The 21625-nt window shown below is 45.2% G+C and overlaps 2 protein-coding genes across 2 annotated transcripts in view; one reads left to right on the top strand and one right to left on the bottom strand.

Moving 5' to 3' along the window:
- Positions 1-16697, bottom strand: part of blmh (bleomycin hydrolase) — a 105804-nt gene extending 89107 nt beyond the window's left edge. Inside the window, exons 1-6 of the mRNA XM_072469601.1 lie at positions 16413-16697; positions 14786-14983; positions 5076-5185; positions 4463-4616; positions 3696-3784; positions 2964-3056 (exon numbers count right to left, since the gene is read on the bottom strand). Of these exons, the coding sequence (XP_072325702.1) occupies positions 2964-3056; positions 3696-3784; positions 4463-4616; positions 5076-5185; positions 14786-14983; positions 16413-16422 (654 nt within the window). The 5' untranslated portion in view covers positions 16423-16697. The remainder of the gene's footprint in view (positions 1-2963; positions 3057-3695; positions 3785-4462; positions 4617-5075; positions 5186-14785; positions 14984-16412) is intronic.
- Positions 13592-21625, top strand: part of crybb1l3 (crystallin, beta B1, like 3) — a 117449-nt gene continuing 109415 nt past the window's right edge. The window contains exon 1 of the mRNA XM_072469605.1: positions 13592-13624. Within this exon, the coding sequence (XP_072325706.1) occupies positions 13607-13624 (18 nt within the window). The 5' untranslated portion in view covers positions 13592-13606. The remainder of the gene's footprint in view (positions 13625-21625) is intronic.

Here is a 21625-nt window from a genome sequence, read left to right as displayed (position 1 = left end):
ATTCCTTTTCCCCCGCAATAAACAACAAAATTCCTGGGCGGCACAGTAGTTAGCACTGCGGCCTTGCAGTGCCGAGGACCCGGGTTTGATCCCGGCCCCGGGTCACTGTCCGTGTGGAGTTTGCACATTCTCCCCATGCCTGCATGGGTCTCACCCCCACAACCCAAAGATGTGCACATGAGGTGGATTGGCCACGCTAGATTGCCCCTTAATTGGAAAGAAAGAATTGGGTACTCTAAATATATTTTAACCCTCAAGAGCATTGTCAGTCAGAAATCTAGGTGTACAGGTCCACAGGTCACTGAAAGGGGCAACACAGGTGGAGAAGGTAGTCAAGAAGGCATACGGCATGCTTGCTTTCATTGGCCGGGACATTGAGTACAAGAATTGGTAAGACATGTTGCAGCTGTATAGAACCTTAGTTAGGCCACACTTGGAGTATAGTGTTCAATTCTGGACGCCACACTACCAGAAGGATGTGGAGGCTTTGGAGAGGGTGCAGAAGAGATTTACCAGAATGTTGCCTGGTATGGAGGGCATTAGCTATGAGGAACGGTTGAATAAACTTGGTTTGTTCTCACTGGAACGACGGAGCTCGAGGGGTGACCTGATAGAGATCTACAAAATTATGAGGGGCATAGACAGAGTGGATAGTCAGAGGCTTTTTCCCAGGGTAGAGAGGTCAATTACTACGGGGCATAGGTTTAAGGTGCGAGGGGCAAGGTTTAGAGGAGATGTACGAGGCAAGTTTTTTTACACAAAGGGTAGTGGCCTGGAACTCGCTGCCGGAGGAGGTGGTGGAGGCAGGGACGATAGTGACATTTAAGGGGCATCTTGACAAATACATGAATAGGATGGGAATAGAGGGATACGGACCCAGGAAGTGTAGAAGATTTTAGTTTAGACGGGCAGCATGGCCGGCACAGGCTTGGAGGGCCGAAGGGCCTGTTCCTGTGCTGTACGTTTCTTTGTTCGTTGTTCTTTAAGATTCTATTTTCCTTCCTAATCACTTGCTGTACCTCCACAAAATTGAGATTCCTATACCAGGACACCCAGATCCCTCTGTACTGCATTGTTCTGCGATCTCTCTCTATTTAAATAGTATACTGCATTTCTATTCTTCCTGCCAAGTGGACAAATCACATTTTTCCACATTGTACTCCATCTGTCAAGATTTTGCCAACTCACTCAACCTATCTATATCCCTTTGCAGACACCTCATGTCCTCTTCACAACTTACTCTCCCACTTATCTTTGTGTCAGCAGCAAATTTAGCTATCATACATTTGACCCCTTATTCCAAGATGTGGGGATACCGGCGTTGGATTGGGGTGAGCAAATAAGAAGTCTTACAACACCAGCTTAAAGTCCAACAGTTTTGTTTCAAATCACTAGCTTTCGGAGCACTGCTCCTTCCTCAGGTGAATGAAGAGGTGGGTTCCAGAAACATATATATAGACAAAGTCAAAGATGCCAAACAATACTTTGAATGCGAGCATTTGCAGGTAATTAAGTCTTTACAGATCCAGAGAGAGGGGTAACCCCAGGTTAAAGAGGTGCGAATTGTCTCAAGCCAGGGCAGTTGGTAGGATTGGTTGGGCTTGCAAAATCCTACACCCTCGGCTGCCCAAATCTCACCCCCCCTCACGCCCCTAGTAACAACACCCTGTAACCCAACCCCTTTACTAAACCAAACATATGCAGACCCCCCACTCCGCTTCCGAGAGCTAGCTCGCCCAGCTAGCTTGGTGGCCCCCATCCCCGGCGCCAGATAGTCTCACACCTATTGTCCCCCCCCGCTCATACAAACAAACTCCAACATCAAACAATCCCCACACAATTGCCCAACAGAAAAACACCAAGATCAAAACAAGCACACCTCCATCCCCCAACAGTGCAAATGAAAACCTTAACTCACTCAGCTCTACTGCTGGTCCCAAATCAATGCAAACGGTATCACTAACATCTTCCATGAAATGCAAAACGAGAAACATTTTACAAAAACAGAGAAACAAAAAGAAAAACAAGCTCCTTCTTTTAGTTTTACTTAACGAGACCTAGTCCTGATCCTTATCTTTGTCTTCGTCCATTACCCTGGAGATCCTTCTGGGACCTCTCCCTGGTTTGCAAACTGCACCCCCTCTCAACACCCCCCCGCCCCCCCCCCCCCCCAACCCATCTTACTGGGGCATCTAGAAGATAATGGCAATCCACATCAAGTCTTCTGGCCTGCTTTTTCACACTTTGCCCTTCCTTGATTCTGCACAGGACTGGTTCCTGGCTAGAAGAAGGTAACATGACCAAACTGCGCACGTACAACCATTTCCCGGCCAGTACTTGCGCCAAAGGAACAAGGCCGTGAGGGAACTGGAGTTGACAACCTCAGGTCAAGGCGAGTATTTGAATTTCATCACAATGGGACCAAGAGATACGCACACCGTAGGTGTTCGATTATGTTTGATGTTCATATGCAGTGGTGAACATCATGAATGGGGCAGTGATCCATGATTGCCACTGACCACAACACCTGGGCCAATGCTGGGTGCTTTATGGCTGCCCACGAACCGTTCACCGACTTGACGTGCTACCCATGTTCAGCCGCATCTTCCGGTCCTGGCTGAAGCAGAAATGGGCGGCACAGACTCTCCAGTGTAAATCCAGCGACCATAGGAAAGGTGGGGGTGGGGAGGGGGTGGGTGGGGGGAGAGGAGCGGACAAGCCCCCTTTTTATGACAGCAGCTGCTGTATTTAGGTGTTTTTAAAGGTCAAGTCTTTTCACGAATGAGTGTGCATAAGTGAACGGGCGAGGGAATGATCAGGTCGTGGGTTAATCAGTTGATCAGGGGAGGGGGTTGGAATGGTGTCACTTTGGCTGCTTTAACTTACGGTTCCAAATTCACTCCAACAGCTGCAAATTCAAAAATACATCGACTTTGCAACATTCACTAACAAAAGAAGCTCACCTCCTCAATCATATTGTCCTTTTCAGCCGAGAGTTCATCCTTGGATGATCCATTTTTCACCAGCTTTCTTAGGCGGCTACAATATTCTCGCAACTGGGCAGCAGAAAAGGAAGTAAAAGGATCAATTGCAACAGTTAACAAAGATCAATAAAAGAATGAGAATTGCATTTATATAATGCCTTTCAAGCCCACAAGGCATAGGCACTTTACAACCAGCTAATAGAGTACTTTTGGCAGCGTAGTCACTGCTGTAATGGCAGTCAGTTTACACACAGCAAGCTCCGCCAAACAAATGTGTGACAATGGCCAGGTGGTTTTCCCACCCACCAGCGGGATTTTCCTGTCCTGCCGACAGCTCGCCACAATTTCCGGTCCCACCACTGCCCTGACTGACAGAGCTGTAAAATTCCACCCCATGAATAGGAATAGGCCATTCAGCCCCTTTAATGTCTCCTCCTCCCTCCCAACCCCTTCCTGGTCTCTTCCCATTTGGTCACACATATATCAATATTACTCTTCTTTTCTTCCCCCATCCTCCAAATATCCTCCTGACTGTTGAGACCAAGACATTGCGATGTGGCAGACTGAGTGAAATCTTCCAGTAGTTTTCTGATCGCAATCATCGGCCACAGGGCGGAAATTTGCTCCCCTTCACAAGATTTCGGCTCGGAGTACGATTGTCGAAAACATGCAGGAAATATAGTTCAGCAATCATTTCAAGTTTATTCCTACCTTGTGATTCAGAACATCATCCATGGCCTTGCTGGCTTCTGAACTATGAGATTCAGGGAAGCACTTCTTTGGCATAAGTCCATGTTTCTCTACAAGGCAGAGAAGAGATTTGTTTTTCAATCCACATTCATTTTGCTTCCTCATTTTACTCCGTCAAGCTCAAAATGGAGGTCTCTTACTTAATTGATAATTAGAAGTTTTATTTCAGATTTTCAGCATCTGTAGCATCTCTCCCTACCTCTCAGCCCTTAATGTGTCAATCTAACAGTTTATGGAGATACAGTCACTTGCTCAATCCCAAAATTTCCCTCGCTGCATCTGCTCCCACTTTCAGCAACTTATAAGAACATGAGTCAGCCGTTCAATGGACATCATGAATGATCTGCAATCCAACTCCATACACCCACCTTTGTACCATTTCCCTTAATATCTTTAGTTATCAAATATCTACCACTAAGATTTTAAATTTACAATATAATCTAGCATCCATTGCTGTTGTGGAAGGGAGTTCCAAACTTCTACCACCCTTTACTGAGAGAAATGTTTCCCAATTTCACTTCGGAAAGGTGTGTTTCCAGTTTGTGGACTATGTCCCAGCCCTACAATCCCCAATCTGTGTGAAGATTTGCTCAATTCCCCTTAACTGTTCCCCGTAGTAGTTTGCAATGGAAAGTATCAGTTAATTTGCAAGTCTAACTAACAGTGGATACTGTTCATTACCAGATAATCATTTCAGTTTTAATACAACAAAAAATAATGGGTCTTACCAATGAGATTGACGAGCATACCCCACTGTCCTCCATCATTTGTGGGATTCGATAGCAGAAATTGCAAAAGTCTACCATCAACGGGTTCTTCTTCTTTGCCAGTCCTCTGGGCAATCTCAACGAACGCATTCAAGTAGTAATAGCAACGCTCAATCTGTGAAAAGGAAAACCATTGATGTTTTAAAATATTATACCTCAATATCACAGGTTTCCATGCTGGCAAAGATTATCACTATGGATACAGTGCCTTGAGCATTCCCTGTCTTTTCTGTATGGGGCAACATGGTGGTTAGCACAGCTGCTTCACAGTGCAAGATACTTGGGTGACTGTGTGGAGTTTGCACATTCTCCCAGTTTCTGCGTGCGTTTCTTCCGGGTGCTCCAATTTCCTCTCACAGTCCAAAGGTGTGATGGTTAGGTGGATCAATGCGCAGGGTTACGCTGATAGGGTGGGTGGGTGGAATATTGATTCAATATATTCAGGCATGTAAACAACCCGTTACACAAAGCTACATTCGCTCCTTAAATCAATCAGTTTATCCTGTCCCTTTCTAAGGTTTTTCACTAAAAACAATGAAATGTTTAAAAGATGCATGAAATAGTTTCATAATACCTTATCCCAGAAGAACAAGTAGGATTGACTGAACTCAAATTCTTCAATACAAAATTCCTTCATTAATGGAATGCGGATCGCATTGAGGCAGGAGAAAATCCAACATCGCCCTGGAAATATTTAATGTAAACAAAAAATTAATATGAATAATCATAGTCTTGAGCGGTGGTGGAGGGTAGATGGGAAGGCAAAGAGTGGAAAATTGCTCTATAATCATTAAGTGATTGTATGCACCTGTCCAACCACGATCCTATAGGGTGCATTCCATTTATCAAGGGTAGGGAGATATTAACAATAATCTTTACTATTGTCACACGTAGGCTTATATTAACACTGCAGTGAAGTTACTGTGAAAATCCCCTAGTCTCCACACTATGGCACCTGTTCGGGTACATTGAGGGAGAATTCAGAATGTCCAATTCACCGAACAAGCACGTCTTTTCGGGATTTGCGGGAGGAAACCGGAGCACCCGGAGGAAACCCACTCAGGCACGGGGAGAGCATGCAGACTCCGCACAGACAGTGACCCAAGCCGGGAATCAAATCCGGGTCCCTGGCGCTGCGAATTAACAGTGCTAACCACTGTGCTACCAACCCTGCTATTTCACATTCCACACAGGAAGTGGGGGATGGAATTCAAAATGAGAATCATTGACACCCCATCCCTGAATGGCCAGTTTCAAAATGTTTTTGGTAGGGGTTGAGTGCAACTCTATGTGTCTACCCTTCACAATTAAGTTCGACTGGGTTACAAGGAATTCAAGAAAGTGGGAGAGAACTTTATTAAAAAATAAAACGGAAGCCCCACACTTGGCAAGATTACTTTATTATCCAGAGAATTGCTTAATTAGACTTTAGTGACAAAAAGCATAATCTATTTTCTAGTTTCCTCCATAGAATCCTAGGATAGTGGGGCAGTCGTATGGAGCCCCAGCTTCAGGGTGACACTGGGCACTACAGTCAATGGGGCGTACTCTGCAACGAGTTTCATCAGCTTATATTAACACTGCAGTGAAGTTACGTTGAAAATCCCCTAGTCGCCACACTCTGGCGCCTGTTCGGGTACACTGAGGGAGAATTCAGAATGTCCAATTCACCTAACAAGCACGTCTTTCAGAACTTGTGGGAGGAAACCGGAGCACCTGGAGGAAATCCCGCAGACAGGGGGAGAATGTGCAGACTCTGCACAGACAGTGATCCAAGCTGGGAATTGAACCAGAGTCCCTGGTGCTGTGAAGCAACAGTGCTAACCACTGTGCTACCATGCCGTTGTGATCTTTCAATTCTCCAGAGGTCATCCAAAACTTGTGCCCTTTTATCATCCTGTTGGCTAGTATAAATAACCTTCCTCTATCTGCCACAATACAACCCCTTCTAATTTTGAAGAACGTCGACATTCTCCTCATCAGTTGCAAAGAAAAAGTGCTCTAATTTCTCACCTCACTTCATAAAGATAATCTCTCCGGTAGTAACCTCTCCTGTCAAGTAGCATCTGACAAAATGTTTTTTTTTAAACTTAGGGCACCCAATTCATTTTTTCCAATTATGGGGCAATTTTAACGTGGCCAATCCACCTAGCCTGCACATCATTTTTGTTGTGGGGGCGAAACCCATGCAAACACGGGGACAATGTGCAAACTCCACACGGACAGTGACACAGAGCCGGGACCGAACCTGGGACCTCGGCGCTGTGAGGTGTAGCCACCTGGGTTGGCCACTTCCCGACTTAAAATGGAGATCCACAAAGGCTGCAGGGAAATTCAGCCAACACAGTGTAGCCACCTGAGTTGGCCAAGTCCCGATTTAAAATGGCGAACGGCAAAGGCTGAAGGGAAATTCAGCCAACACAGGCAGAAACCAGCAGGTGCAGGTTTGCTGTGTATTTAACTCTGCAAAAGCCCAGGCAGCATCGATACCAGCGACCATCAGCATAATAATGTAGCGGCCATCTACATACTAATGAGCAATCCCCGGGAACAATAGCAACATTTGGGACGCACAAAACTAAGCCAGACTCCCCGGCGCCAGCAGGAGCCAACACAAAAGAGGTTAATGAACACCTCAAGACCGCCCATCGATCAGGGAACCGCTCCAGTATTGGAGAAATCGAACCAAGTAATTGGAACGAAGTCCAATCACCTAGAACCAGGTTCAGGGTCCGCCCCGAAAGGCGGGAAGCACCTGGGGACTATAAAATTAAGCCCCCAAGTTCAACTCGCTCTCTTCTTCCTGCCCGGGTCACCAGCAACTTCGAACCAACCTTGACCGTGACCGGTGCAGTGACTGCCAAAAGAAGTAAGTCTCAAGTCAAAGCTCGCTACGAGACAGGCGCTCCTAGCTACCAATCCGTGCCAACTTCGAATCCCACAGGCTCAGAACCCAAATGAAAGGCCATTTGTTCCCCTGACCTGGTGGGCCAGTCCGAAGTTAAGTATAGGCCTGTTAGTTGTAGAAGTAGCTTAGACGTAGAATTTGTGCATGAATAGCGATTACTGTGTATAATAAATGTGCTTTGATCTGAATCTTACTAATAGGTGTATTGAGTTATTGACCATTACTTGGACTTGAACCTCGTGGCGGTATCATAAAGATACCTGGCGACTCGAGAGCAAAGGTAATAAAACAGAGCAATTGAACCAACCGGAAAGTTAGCAACAACAGGCAAAAACTAGAAAGTGCAGAAATGGACATGGACATTTTTGGAACCCCGCCGAAAGCGCCCCAGTGAATGCAGTTCAGGTCTCACAGACTAATATCGAGGATTTAGTGCAGGCCCAGAAGCAAGATAGTAATCTCAGGGAGATTTTAAAAGGAAACTTTCCAGCCCCATACGATAGGTTTAAAAATGCACTGACCACTCATGACGGTGTGATCCTAAAAGACACCCTTTATGTGGTTCCTGAACAGGACAGGAATCAGCTCATTTGTTTGTTCCATGATAGTCATGGGCATCAGGGAATTGATCCCACTACAGCCCACCTCAGGCAGCTCTGTTGGTGGCCAAGTTTAAAAGATGACGTAACGCACTACGTTGAGAATTGCCTTATCTGTGCCCAGAACAATCCGGACAGATACGCCAAGAAAGCTCAACTTAGTCACACCCGCCCCGTTAACGGCCCCTGGACTAACCTCCAGATTGATTTTATAGGACCATTGCCCCCTAGCAGGAATGGTTACAAGTACATATTAGTCGTCATAGACACTTTTACGAAATGGGTAGAGGCATTCCCATCCAGAATGAACACAGCAAAGACCACCGCAAAGATCTTAACCCACCACATCTTTACGAGATGGGGACTCCCCCGCAGCATTGAATCCGACCACGGTTCCCATTTTACGGGACGTGTCATGAAGAACGTCCTCACAATATTTAGCATTACCCAAAAATTCCACATCGCATACCACCCCCAGTCAAGTGGTATAGTGGAGCGCATGAATCGGACCCTAAAAGCCACCCTCAGAAAAATGGTCCAACAAAACAACACCACTTGGGATTCAGTCCTCCCTTTTGCGCTGATGTTTTTGAGAAATGCAATTTCAACATCCACAGGTTACACCCCACACACTCTCATGACCGGACGCCCCATGAAAGGCACAGAATTTTTATTAGGATGGGACTTGACCAGCCCCGAAGTGACGGCCCTCACACACGACAACGCAGTCAAACAGTTAGATGAAAATGTGAAAACAGCTCAGCTAGCAGCCGCAGTAAGATTAGGCACAAGAAAGAAACAGAGCAAAGCCTGTTTCGACAAGACAGTGCATGCGACTGAGTTTGAGGTAGGACAGCAAGTCATGCTCTCCATCTATAACCCCAGCACATTCCTGTCACCTAAATATTCGGGTCTGTACTCCATTGCGGACAAAGTAAGCCCCTCTGTCTATAAAATTAAGTACCCCAACGGAAAGACTGCGTGGTTCCATATTAACCAGCTTAAGGCATATGGCCCACAGTCCAACCACGCACATCACGTCATGCTCGACGCAGCATACCACACCCCGCCCACAGCCAACGTATCGCTACCCTCCCCCAACACGTCCACCCCATCCACGGACTCACCCTCGACTCCACCCCTGAACTCTAGACTCCGCCCCGGAACGCCCACAGACAGCAGCAGCAGAGACAACGACTGTGACACAGACAATAGCCACAGCACGCCTCCCTACTATCCCCATGCAACAGGCCCCACACCCAGCGAATCAGAACACGATTTGAGTGATCCCTTCCTGATCACATTCCTCAACAAACCCCACCAAAGACCACCGCCCTACGATTACGACCCCGACTCCGTCCCCACAGAATTAGATAAAACGTTTTGGCACCGTGACAATTCATACAGGCTCGTCCGAAACGACGAGATGGACCCCAAATCGCACCATGCAGCCCTATCAGCCCTTGTACATTCGAGAGTATGGCATCTGGGAGAAGAGGATGACTTTGAGCCTGACTCCCAAAACGAGAACCCCTTTGCGACCCTGTTCGCAACTGATAACTGAGGTGACCAGGTGATGTTTTAAAAGGAACCGCTTGAAAAAAAAACGGTGTCCTTTCTGATGGAACATGCAGCATGTTGTTCAAGGTTTGTTTGTTACTGTTATGTGTTGTATGTGAGATCGGAATTTTTTTTTTCCACGGCCCCACGCCATATCTGTTGGCAGACAACAATCATAACTACTCTCCTGATTCGAAGGTAATCACGAGAGGCAGCCCCCACGACGACCACATTCTTACCTGTTCTTGCCGGTTACTCAGGCAGTAGAGAAACGGCATTGGTCTCCGCCCTGCCTGAGGACCCTCCCATGGTCAACTACGCTCGGGTAGAGCACATATGGCATTGATTAGCGTCCTACCCGGGGATTCCATCTAAATCTTACCCGCCGAGGCCCATACGCACCCCATTTTTGGCTCATTACGTTCAAAATTATTTTGTTTGGTTTAGCAACCCGTAGGATTGCTTCCCTATGCTATTTACATTCTCAAACACAAGGATGGTAAATGACACAGGCTGCGAGACGGCTCGCAGTACGGCAGTATTTTCTTAGATGTCTTGTCCAAACATTCGGTTTTTTTTTAAATGAGGGAGTCACACATGGTGACCAATTAAAAAGGGAAATTGGCACTAAAAGACAGACATGCTATCATTCAAGATATTACACAAGATAGTAACAGATATTATACTGTGTCCATAGAACTCCGGAACCTCAGGAACTCAAGAGGAAGAAAAAGAAGACCGAAAGATGAAGACAACCTTCATGTTCACCTGGATCTTAGCAGGATCCCTTCAGTTGCGCATGGATGCTACCCCCCTGACCCCTACCACACAGGCCGTGAATGATTCCCACCCCTACCATACACTACACCCTGACATAGTTAACCCCGACCTGGTTTCTAACCTGGTATTCACTATCATACGTAATTGAATCCCTCCTAGTATTGGCAATATTCTGCAGCATCGTGCAGACTATCCGCATGAGAAAATGGCGAAGGAGAGCCTACCGCTCTAGCACCCAGGTATACAGGATGAGATCCCCTATTTTCGGTCTACAATAAAGGACATTCGTTCGGCGTCATTTTGTTCAATAAAGAATGTAAACCTCTGTACTTGACTGCCAAGCCAGACAAACTTGTGTTGCTGCTATTTGTAAATTTAAAGTGTTGTAGATTATTTTTGATTGTTTGAGTGAGGATAGTTTATTGAGGATAGTTAGAGGTACCGTTTTTTAATGTTGTAATGCATGTCCCTGTTGTGACATAGCGCAACTTGGAATTGTTATTTAAAATTTTTCATACGTAGTTATGGTCAGTGTAGAGGCCATGGAAAAAGGGCTCGCTGGGTCAGGGAATGAAGACAACGCAGTTATGTGATCCTTCACGCTAGGGATCACAAGGAGGGAGTGTAACCACCTGGGTTGGCCACTTCCCGACTTAAAATGGAGATCCACAAATGCTGCAGGGAAATTCAGCCAACACAGGCAAAAACTAGCAAGTGCAGAAATCCTGTGTATTAGAACTTGAAAAAGCCCAGACAGCACTGAAACTCACAGCCATCTGCATACTAATGAGTGATCCCGGGAACAATCAAAACATTTGAGGTGAATAAGGCCAAGCCAAACACCTCGGCGCCAAGCAGGAGCCAAGACAAAGGAAGGCCAACGGACACACATGGGCCATCCAGCGATCAGGGAACAACTCCAGTATTGGAGAAATCGGTCCAAGTGATCGGAACGTAGTAACTTGGAACCAGGTACGGGGTCCGCCCCGAAGGGGCGGGAAGCCCCTGGGGACTATAAAATAGAGTCCCCAAGTTCAAATCGTTCTTCTTAGCAGGGTCACTCAGCAGCGCGAACCAACCCTTGACAGTGACCTGCCTAGCTGCCGCAACAACCAAGTAAGCCTCCAGTCAACGCTCGCTATGAGATAGGCGCTCCTAGCTACCAGTCCCTGCCAGCCTCCAGTCTCCAGTCAACGCTCGCTACGAGATAGGCGCTCCTAGCTACCAGTCCATACCAGCTTTTGAATCCTGCAGGCTCAGAATCGAACAAAAGGCCATTTGTTCCCCTGACCTGGTGGGCCAGTTCCAAGCTAAGTATCGGTCTTTTAGTGATAGAGAATAGTCTAGAAAGTAGAGTTTATGCATGAGTAGCGATTTACTGTGTATAATAAATGTGTTTTGATTTGAATCTTACTAATTGGTGTGTTGAGTTATTGATCCGTACTTGAACTTGAACCTCGTGGCGGTATCATAAAGATACCTGGCGGCTCTAGAGCAAAGGTTATAGAAACAGAGCAAATTCAGTAAAGACCCAACGGGCAACGAATTAAGAGCCAACCAAAGTTAGCAACAGAGGCAACAGGGCTAATCCACTGCGCCACCGTGCTGCCCAGCATCCTAGAAAATTGACCTTCCACTTTTTATTATAAACAAAAAGCCTTGTCATTGTTCCTCAGAAATGTCGCACATATACAGAGCACAGAACAGTGATGCTAATTGGCTCTTACATTCCTCAGAAATGTCGCACATATACAGAGCACAGAACAGTGATGCTAATTGGCTCTTACATTACAAACAGGGATGGCACAGTTTTGTAGGCAGAGCTGGGATTGGTCACTGAACACACTCATTTTCAAAACATCTACAAGAGGTTTCTCCCCACAAACAAGCCCAACCTTCTACAGGGGCTGGGTTTGAATATTCCACTTGGAACTTTGAAGCTGCAGATTTCTGGTTGCTCGGGCGCAGAAAAATAGGCCAAGTGCTTGATATAGTTTAAAGGTATGAAATAAAAAGTTCCTGTCTCGTTTACAGTGAGGATTTGATGCGTTTACGGAAACTGATTTTTGCAACTGAGGCTTCAAATTCTATATTTGCAAGATTCCTCGATTTTCACATCACACATTGGAGACAAAAATCAACCCATGGTCCTGGACAGGAGGAAATTACAAATTACTCAAGGTTATGCTCATTGGATGCATGACAAGGTAACTCTCATTTCACACACACGTATTGTACAACTCAGGCAACAAGATTAAGCGAGGGATGAACAAAGTTCATTCACACATGTTTCATAAGTATGGTAAGTACACATTATCACAAATCTAAAAAACAAAAGCAAATTACTGATGAAACGAAACAAATGCTACAAACACCCAGCAGGTTAGACTGCAAATTTGGAGAGAGAAATGGAGTTAATATTTCAGTTCAATTACCTTGCATTGGGTGCTGCTCGCAAATACAGATCATCTACTGTCAAACAGCACTGGATGCTGTGGGGTATAATCACTTCTTTCAGAACACCCATTCAAACCAAGACTGCAGAAAGTTTAATTGCTGACTAAGCATTTTTTGCCATCAACTGGGTAAATTGAAGCTGATCAAATTATAGTCACAATCCTGACTACGAAATAATTTCCCGCATTGTAAACAGGAACAGGGTGAATTGAAAGAATTATGGAGATTACAAGTGTTCGAAAGGATAACTGTATTATTAATTGGCCGACATATATCTAATGATGCAAGACATATTTACGGCAAATATCAAATCACGAGAATGACACGGAGTGGGATAGCTTGATCGTAGCTTCGGACAATGCTCGGCACAACATTGAGGGCCGAAGGGCCTGTTCTGTGCTGTACTGTTCTATGTTCTATTAGAAGGTTCTATACCCAAATTTGCAGATGACACAAAAATAGGTGGGACAGTAAGTTGCAATGAGGAAATAAGAACATTACAAATGGATTGGATTGGATTTGTTTTTTTGTCACGTGTACACAGTGAAAACAATTTTCCTGTGAGCAGCTCAACAGATCATTAAGTACATGAAAAGAAAAGGAAATAAAAGAAAATACATAATAGGGCAACACAAGGTACACAATGTAACTACAGAACAGCGGCATCGGGTGAATCATACAGGGGTGTAGTGTTGATGAGGTCAGTCCATAAAAGGGTCATTTAGGAGTCTGCTAACAGTAGGGAAGAAGCTGATTTGAGTCTGTTTGTGCGTGTTCTCAGACTTTTGTACCTCCTGCCTGATGGAAGAACTTGGAAGAGTGAGTAAGCCGGGTGGGAGGGGTCTTTGATTATGCTAGGATATAGGTAGGTTAGGAGAGTGGGCCAAAATGTGGTAGATGGAGTTTAACGTGGATAAATGTGAGGTCATGCATTTTGGTTGAACAAATGGAAAGACAACTTTGTACCTATGTGGGGAGAGACTTCTGGGTGCTCCAATGCAGAGGGATCTAGGTGTCCTCGTGCACGAGTCACAGAAAACAAGCATGGAGGTGCAGCAGATAATAAGGAAAGCAAATGTAATATTGGCATTTATAGCAAAAGGAATTGAGTATATAGGTAAATAAGTGTTGTTGCACCTATACAAGGCATTGGTAAGACTAAACCTGGAGTATTGTTCACAGTTTTGGTCCCCTTATTTGAGCAAAGATGAAGTGGCATTGGAGGCAGTTCAGAGGAGATTCATTAGATTGATTCCAGAGATGAGGGGTTTGTCGTATGAGGAGAGATTGAACAGTTTAGGCCTATTCTCTCTATAGTTTAGACGAATGAGGGGAGATCTAATTGAGGTGCACAAGATGCTAAAAGGTATGGATAAAGTAGACAAGGAGCTGATGCTTCCCCTTGTGGGACATTCTAAAATGAGAGGTTATAACCTTAGAATAAGAGGTAGCAAATTTAAAACAGATTTGAGGAAAAAATACTTCTCCCAAAAGTTGTCAATCTGTGGAATTTGCTACCCCAGAGTGCGGTGGATGCAGGGACAATGAGTAAATTTAAGGAGGAGTTAGACAGATTTTTAATGGGTAATGGGTTGAAGGGTTATGGAGAACGGGCAGGACAGTAGAGTTGAGGCCAGGATGGGATCAGCCATGATCACATTGAGGGTGTTAGGCTCGGGAGGCTAAATTGCCTACGCCAGCTCCTCGGTCATGTCTTCTAGGGAGGAGATGCTCTGGCTGATTTCGCAATCCAGATCTTGGTCTGTAACATTGTAGGGAGCAGATGAGGAACATATCAGCCATGATAGAATGGTGGAGCAGACTCAATGGGCCAAATGGCCTAATTCTGTTCCTATATCTTATGAACTTATTAATATAATATAATGAGGCATTTATTTGGCATAATATTAAATATTCAAAACTAAATGTTAGGGTCACTGGGTTTTCTTAATTCAGAGTAGTTCATTGGATGACAATTACCTGTATGTTTCTGGTTTGTTACTGGCTTTCCTTCTGCAGGAATGACATTCTTGAATACATGCGATGTTTCCTGAATAACTTGTCTCTGAAGGTAAGTTTGTAGAAGGTCACCACTGGTTGCCACATTCTGGGCAAGGTTGTAACGTGGCTCACCCTTGAATTTTTTGGTGAACGCTGCCGCCTTTTCTGGACAAAGACCTATAACAATAACCAAAAATGAAAGCCAAGTTTCATTGCATACAATTCCATTAAGTTTTCGCTCAAGATAACAAACATTCGTTCTTTATTGACTATCACTTAAATGTAGTTCTATGCTGGCTAAGACTGCGCAAGCTGCAATTTGGAACTGCCCTCAAGTAGCAATTAGGATGCTTCAATCGTCTTTGGGTAATCTTTTGCAATCTTAATCTTCTAGTAGCGACCCTTTTGCCTTCCTTTCCTACAGCTGTAGTTCCCAGATCCCACCATGGATGCATATTGGAAAGTTTAGATCAGGTCAGCGGATCGTGCAGGATTTTAAAACTGTACCAACACTTTTATTATTTGCTTCTGTCAAACAAAACACTCCCTCGAGTGACCTTATTTGTACCTCGAGATAGATCAATTCTATCTTGCATCTAATTTAACTCCTGCCAAACACCCGAATGCAACAGAACTGTCATGTGCAGAATGATACATCACTTGCTACCACATTAGAGTCAGCAACAATATAAGGAGCAACAATGTATCAGTCCACAGCACGGGGGGGGGGGGGGGGGGAGAGATCTGTGCAGTGCATTGGGAAGGAAGCTCCAAAACCTTGTCCCTAAAAGGGCGCTGGTTTCAAACCTTTGGGAACCGCACATCAATCATGTCAGTATAGCAAGTTCATTTGCTGCATTCAATGTATCTGGATGCCGGCGAGTTTGGGCTAGGTAGCACAGCTTCAGGAAGAGGAGAATGTCTAGGACAGCAACTTCTTCATGTCTGCATTCACTGATGTTGGCCTCACGGGTATTTAATGCAAAATCTGTAGAGCGTAGCGTTGAAGAGAGTGCTCCCTCGCTGCTGCCCTTTAACTCATAAGTTTGCCACCGGCATCCGACCAAATTCGTTAAGGTGCACAAGATACTGGCAATACAAAATGTTGCAAAGTGGCAATTTCTGAAGGGAGGGAACACTCCCGAGGTCCGGAAAAAAAATGTGTTCCCACCCCCCCTTTGTTAAACTCCTCTCAAGTTGCTTCTTCCTTCAGGTCAATAGCAGCGCCTGTTACAAAGATCCGAGCGGTGCAGCTGGAAAGAAGCAACAGGGCTTTGAGAATTCAACACAAAAGGGAGCCAGCGAATCCCCGCAGAAACGATGACTGCCTGCAGGCCTGAAGTCTTGATTCAGCGTTCACTGATCCCTGCACAAACCCCATTTAAACCACATTCAGCTTGGCCACTCAAATCAGCATTGTGGGGCGGGGGGAGCTGCAGTCACCCACATGGACATCTTTGCACACACAGCAGCAGCTGCTGCTGCTGCAACTGGGAGTCAAGCACAAAAGGATGGCTCAGCACAGTCTGTAACGCAGGAAGGCTCCGAGGAGGAGGAGGGGGGGGGGGGGGGGGGGGAGGGGGTTTGCAAAGGAGAATGTTCTTACCCGGCTTCATTCTGTAGCGAGAGAAAGAGGAGAGGGGAAGTTCCCTTCTTCCGGATTAGGCTAGAGGGAGATCTGCAACTTAAGGGTCTGCAGCGTCTTAGAGGAACCGCCGGAAACAGGAAACCGAGCCTCAACTTCAGGCAGTGGGGAGGATGACTGTGAGCCTGGGATCTGTCAGGGACAGAGTGTGGTGGCTGCGGCCGGGAGCTTATTTAAGAGCAGTGTCGGGACTACCTCCAACGCCTTTGCGAGTCCGGAGCCACCTTATCATTTGCTTAAACGGGCTAAAGGGGGGAAAAAAGCACACACACACTGTCTCTGCCACACCCTGGCAGCACGGTGTATTACACTGAAGGCTGCATCTGCACTTTCTCTATTGCCCGCGGGGAGCAAAAAAAACCACCTTCACTAATCGGGGAGATTTTGACAGATTAATCATCTGCCCCCCACAACGAATATTGCAAGATGGTCAAAAATACATGACTATTTAAACGTGTTTAATTCACAATCGCATGTTGGTGCCTACCAAAGCTTTACGTGTCTGGGGAGTGTCCTGGCCACTTCTCCGTATATACGAAAGGCAGAAGGCACATTCAGTGGCAGCTTCTACTTTCAAAACGCACTTTTGATAACCTTTCCACCTATTGTTCCCATCTCCTCACCCGAACAGGGTATAAAAAACAGCTCTGCATTCCCTCTCTGCCACCCACTGTTGTCAAACAGGGAAATGCTTATCCCAGGACTTGTGCTGAATTCGCTAAAGTGCAATTATGGGAGGAGCTGCAATTTTAAAAATAATAATCCTTACTGCCACAAGTAGGCTTACATTAACACTGCAATGAAGTTACTGTGGAAATTCCCCAGTCGCCACATTCCGCCGTCTGTTCGGGTACACAGAGGGAGAATTCAGAATATTCAATTCACCTAACAGCACGTCTTTCGGGACTTGTGGGAGGAAACCCAAGCACCCGGAGGAAACCCTCGCAGACACAGGGAGAATGTGCAGAATACACACAGACAGTGACCCAAGACAGGAATTGAACCTGGGACCCCGGTGCTGTGAAGCAGCTGTGCTACCCTCAGTGTTTGGGGGAAGAGGAAATAACCTTTTACTCCATAAGTCTTAGGTGGAAGTACATATGTATAGGCCAACGTTAAGATGAAGGCTGAAAATCTTCAAATGACCATACAACTTTGGAAAATATTACCGCACTGTTCATATCCAAAGATATGAAGGCTTCACAGTGCCAGGGTCCCGGGTTCGATTCCTGGCTGGTTGAGTTTTCTCTGGGTGCTCCAGTTTCCACCCACTAGTCCCGAAAGACGTGCTTTTAGGTAATTTGGACATTCTGAATTCTCTCTCTGTGTACCTGAACAGGCGCCGGAATGTGGCGACTAGGGGCTTTTCACAGTAACTTAATTGCAATGTAAGCCTACTTGTGACAATAACGTTTTTTTTAAATAAAAGAAAGAATTAAAAAACAATATTTTTTTGTTGGAAACCATTTTTGGTATTAGCAACCACAGTTTTCTGTACTGAATATGTTTATATGTTGATAGCTAGAGCTAAACTCTGGAGGGTAAGGATCAGGATTTGGGGCATATGTTCAAATGACATGGGGTGAGGAGAGGAACTAGCACGACCAGAGTTGTTTCAGAGGAACACGCCCATTCTCACTGCTTCGGTGATTTTCTTTCCACAACCTTCGGTCGCTGACTCAGTTTTTGTAAATTTATTAATCCACTTTACAGCAGCACTGGGTGTTTGCGAAGTTAGTCAAAGCAAAAACCGTTGGAAGAAGCAAAGGAATTTTGCATACAGCTTCCTTATTCTGCTGTTGTGAAACTCAAGTTCATGGTTCAAGTTTCAACTATTTGTCTTGGTATATAATATTTAATTTCAGGAATTAAAGTTTAACTGTAGAAGATGGAATAAATACAATTAAAGCAGCTCGCAGTCTATTGAACTTAAAACATTGGTGCCATGTTACTTTAAGTGGTTAGCAACTAGAAAGGCGAAGATCATAAAATAGCAGATGGGCTAACTTTGCTGGAGAACTGGAGATGTGACGTCTGCACTTCTTGCAAGTAAATACAATCCAGAAGAATGTTTTTCTTTTGGGACTGAGCACCAAGTTAGTTTAAAAACATTAAGTAAATCTTGAACAGTCGTAAAATCCATTTACTTCAGATTTTAAAAAACGTAATTGAGGAATAATTAAAGGTCAGTTTGAGGATATCTCATACAGTTTCTGTCAACATGGCGATAAGGTGGAGTTTAGAAAGGCTCTCTGGTTTAATTTATCTGGGTGTTTGCTGGGAGAGGTCTTTCATTGTAATTTGGACCTTGTGTGGTTTGCAGCTCATTGAAAGAACTTAACCAATTAGACACACCTGCACTGTAACAAGAGTAAAACACTAACTTTATCTCTGACCATGAAGAGGGTGTGTGAGGCCTAATCTCAGTTCAAACTTTGTGAGGAACAGGAGCTGGCAGATTGTCTAGTTTGAAGCTAATGGAAGAATCTACAGTGGGCCTCACAATGTCTTATTTCAAAACAAAATAACCAGTGGAAGTATTGAAAAGTAACCAGAACAAGGGACCGAGGCCTTCACAGTCAAGAGATGACAAATGAAAGTTTCCCGGCTGAGAGTAGCTGGTGCTGAGGGACATTCTCCAGAGGATTGTGGTATATTTATCGATGGTCCCTACAGAAGTATATAACTTTAATATTGTCATATAACAGAATTCTTGGAAGTGGGAAGTAGACTTGAGTGCATAACATATATAATTATAAACCAAATTGTTAACATAGAACATAGAACAGTACAGCACAGAACAGGCCCTTCGGCCCTCGATGTTGTGCCAAGCATTGTCCGAAACCAAGATCAAGCTATCCCACTACCTGTCATTCTGGTGTGCTCCGTGTGCCTATCCAATAACCACTTGAAAGTTCCTAAAGTGTCCGACTGCACTATCACAGCAGGCAGTCCATTCCACATCCTAACCACTCTCTGAGTAAAGAACCTACCTCGGACCTACCTCAAATCTAATAGTTATGGCCCCTTGTAACAGCTACATCCACCTGAGGAAATAGTCTCTGAACGTCCACTCTGTCTATCCCCCTCATTATCTTATAAAACTCTATTAAGTCACCTCTCATCCTCCTCTGCTCCAAAGAGAAAAGCCCGAGCTCCCTCAACCTTTCCTCATAAGACCTATCCAGCAAACCAGGCAGCATCCTGGTAAATCTCCTTTGCACCCTTTCCAATGCTTCCACATCCTATAATGAGGTGACCAGAACTGCACACAATACTCCAAATGTGGTCTCACCAGGGTCACGTATAGTTGCAGTATAACCCCACGGCTCTTAAACCCAAGCCCCCTGTTAATAAACGCTAACACACTATAAGCCTTCACGGCTCTATCCACTTGAGTGGCAACCTTCAGAGATATGTGGACACGAACCCCAAGATCTCTCTGTTCCTCCACAGAACCCTGCCGTTGACCCTGTAATCTGCATTCAAATTTTTACTACCAAAATGAATCACCTCGCACTTATCAGGGGTAAACTCCATCTGCCATTTTTCGGCCCAGCTCTGCATCCTATCAATGTCTCTTTGCAGCCTACAACAGCCCTCCACCTCATCCACTGCTCCACCAATCTTGGTGTCATCAGCAAATTTAGTGACCCACCCTTCAGCCCCCTCCTCCAAGTCATTGATAAAAATCACAAATAGCAGAGGACCCAGCACTGATCCCTGTGGTACACTGCTGGTAACTGGTCTCCAGTCTGAAAATTTTCCATCCACCACCACCCTGTCTTCTATGTGATAGCCAGTTACTTATCCAATTGGCCAAATTTCCCTCTATCCCACACCTCCTTCCTTTCTTCATGAGCCGACCATGGGGAACGCCTAACTAAAATCCATGTATAACGACATCAACTGCTCTACCTTCATCCACACACTTAGTTACCTCCTCAAAGAATTCAATCAAATTTGTGAGGCAAGACTTACCCTTCACAAATCCGTGTTGACTATCCCGGATTAAGCTGCATCTTTCCAAATGGTCATAAATCCTATCCTTCAGGACCTTTTCCATTATCCTACCGACCGAAGTAAGACTAACTGGTCTATAATTACCAGGGTCATTCCTATTCCCTTTCTTGAACAGAGGAACAACATTCGCCACTCTCCAGTCCTCTGGCACTATCCCCGTGGACAGTGAGGACCCAAAGATCAAAGCCAAAGGCTCTGCAATCTCATCCCTTGCCTCCCAAAGAATACTTGGATATATCCCATCTGGCCCAGGGGACTTGTCGACCCTCAGGTTTTTCAAAATTGCTAATACATCCTTCCTCAAAACATCTACCTCCTCCAGCCTACCCGCCTGTATCACATTCTCATCCTCAAAAACATGGCCCCTCTCCTTAGTGAACACTGAAGAAAAGTATTCATTCAACGCCTCTCCTATTTCTTCTGACTCCATGCACAAGTTCCCACTACTGTCCTTGACCGGCCCTACCCTCACCCTGGTCATTCTTTTATTTCTCACATAAGAGTAAAAAGCCTTGGGGTTTTCCTTGATCCGACCCATCAAGGACTTCTCATGCCCCCTCCTAGCTCTCCTAAGCCCTTTTTTGAGCTCATTCCTTGTAACCCTCAAGCGACCCTACTGAACCTTGTTTTCTCATCCTTACATACTCTTCCTTTTTCCTCTTGACAAGACATTCAACCTCTTTTGTGAACCATGGTTCCCTCACACGGCCATTTCCTCCCTGCCTATCAAGGTCACGCAGTATTTGTTCCTTGAACAAGCTCCACTTTTCATTTGTGCCTTTCCCTGACAGTTTCTGTTCTCATCTTATGCTCCCTAATTCTTGCCTAATCGCATCATAATTACCCCTCCCCCAATTATAAACCTTGCCCTGCCGTATGGCTCTATCCCTCTCCATTGCAATAGTGAAAGACACTGAATTGTGGTCACAATCTCCAAAGTTCTCTCCCACAAACAAATCTAACACTTGACCTGGTTCATTACCCAGTACCAAATCCAATGTGGCCCCCCCTCTTGTCGACCTATCCACATATTGTGTCAGGAAACCCTCCTGCACGCACTGTACAAAATCTGCCCCATCCGAACTGTTCGACCTATAGAGGTTCCAATTAATATTTAAGTTAAGTTAATAAATAGCGCTTGTTTTGTTTAA

This window comes from Scyliorhinus torazame, chromosome 12 (genome assembly GCF_047496885.1).
Source record: "Scyliorhinus torazame isolate Kashiwa2021f chromosome 12, sScyTor2.1, whole genome shotgun sequence".
NCBI classification, from domain to species: domain Eukaryota; kingdom Metazoa; phylum Chordata; class Chondrichthyes; order Carcharhiniformes; family Scyliorhinidae; genus Scyliorhinus; species Scyliorhinus torazame.
Note: the sequence above shows the minus strand (reverse complement) of the source record. Positions and strands in the feature narration are given on the sequence as shown.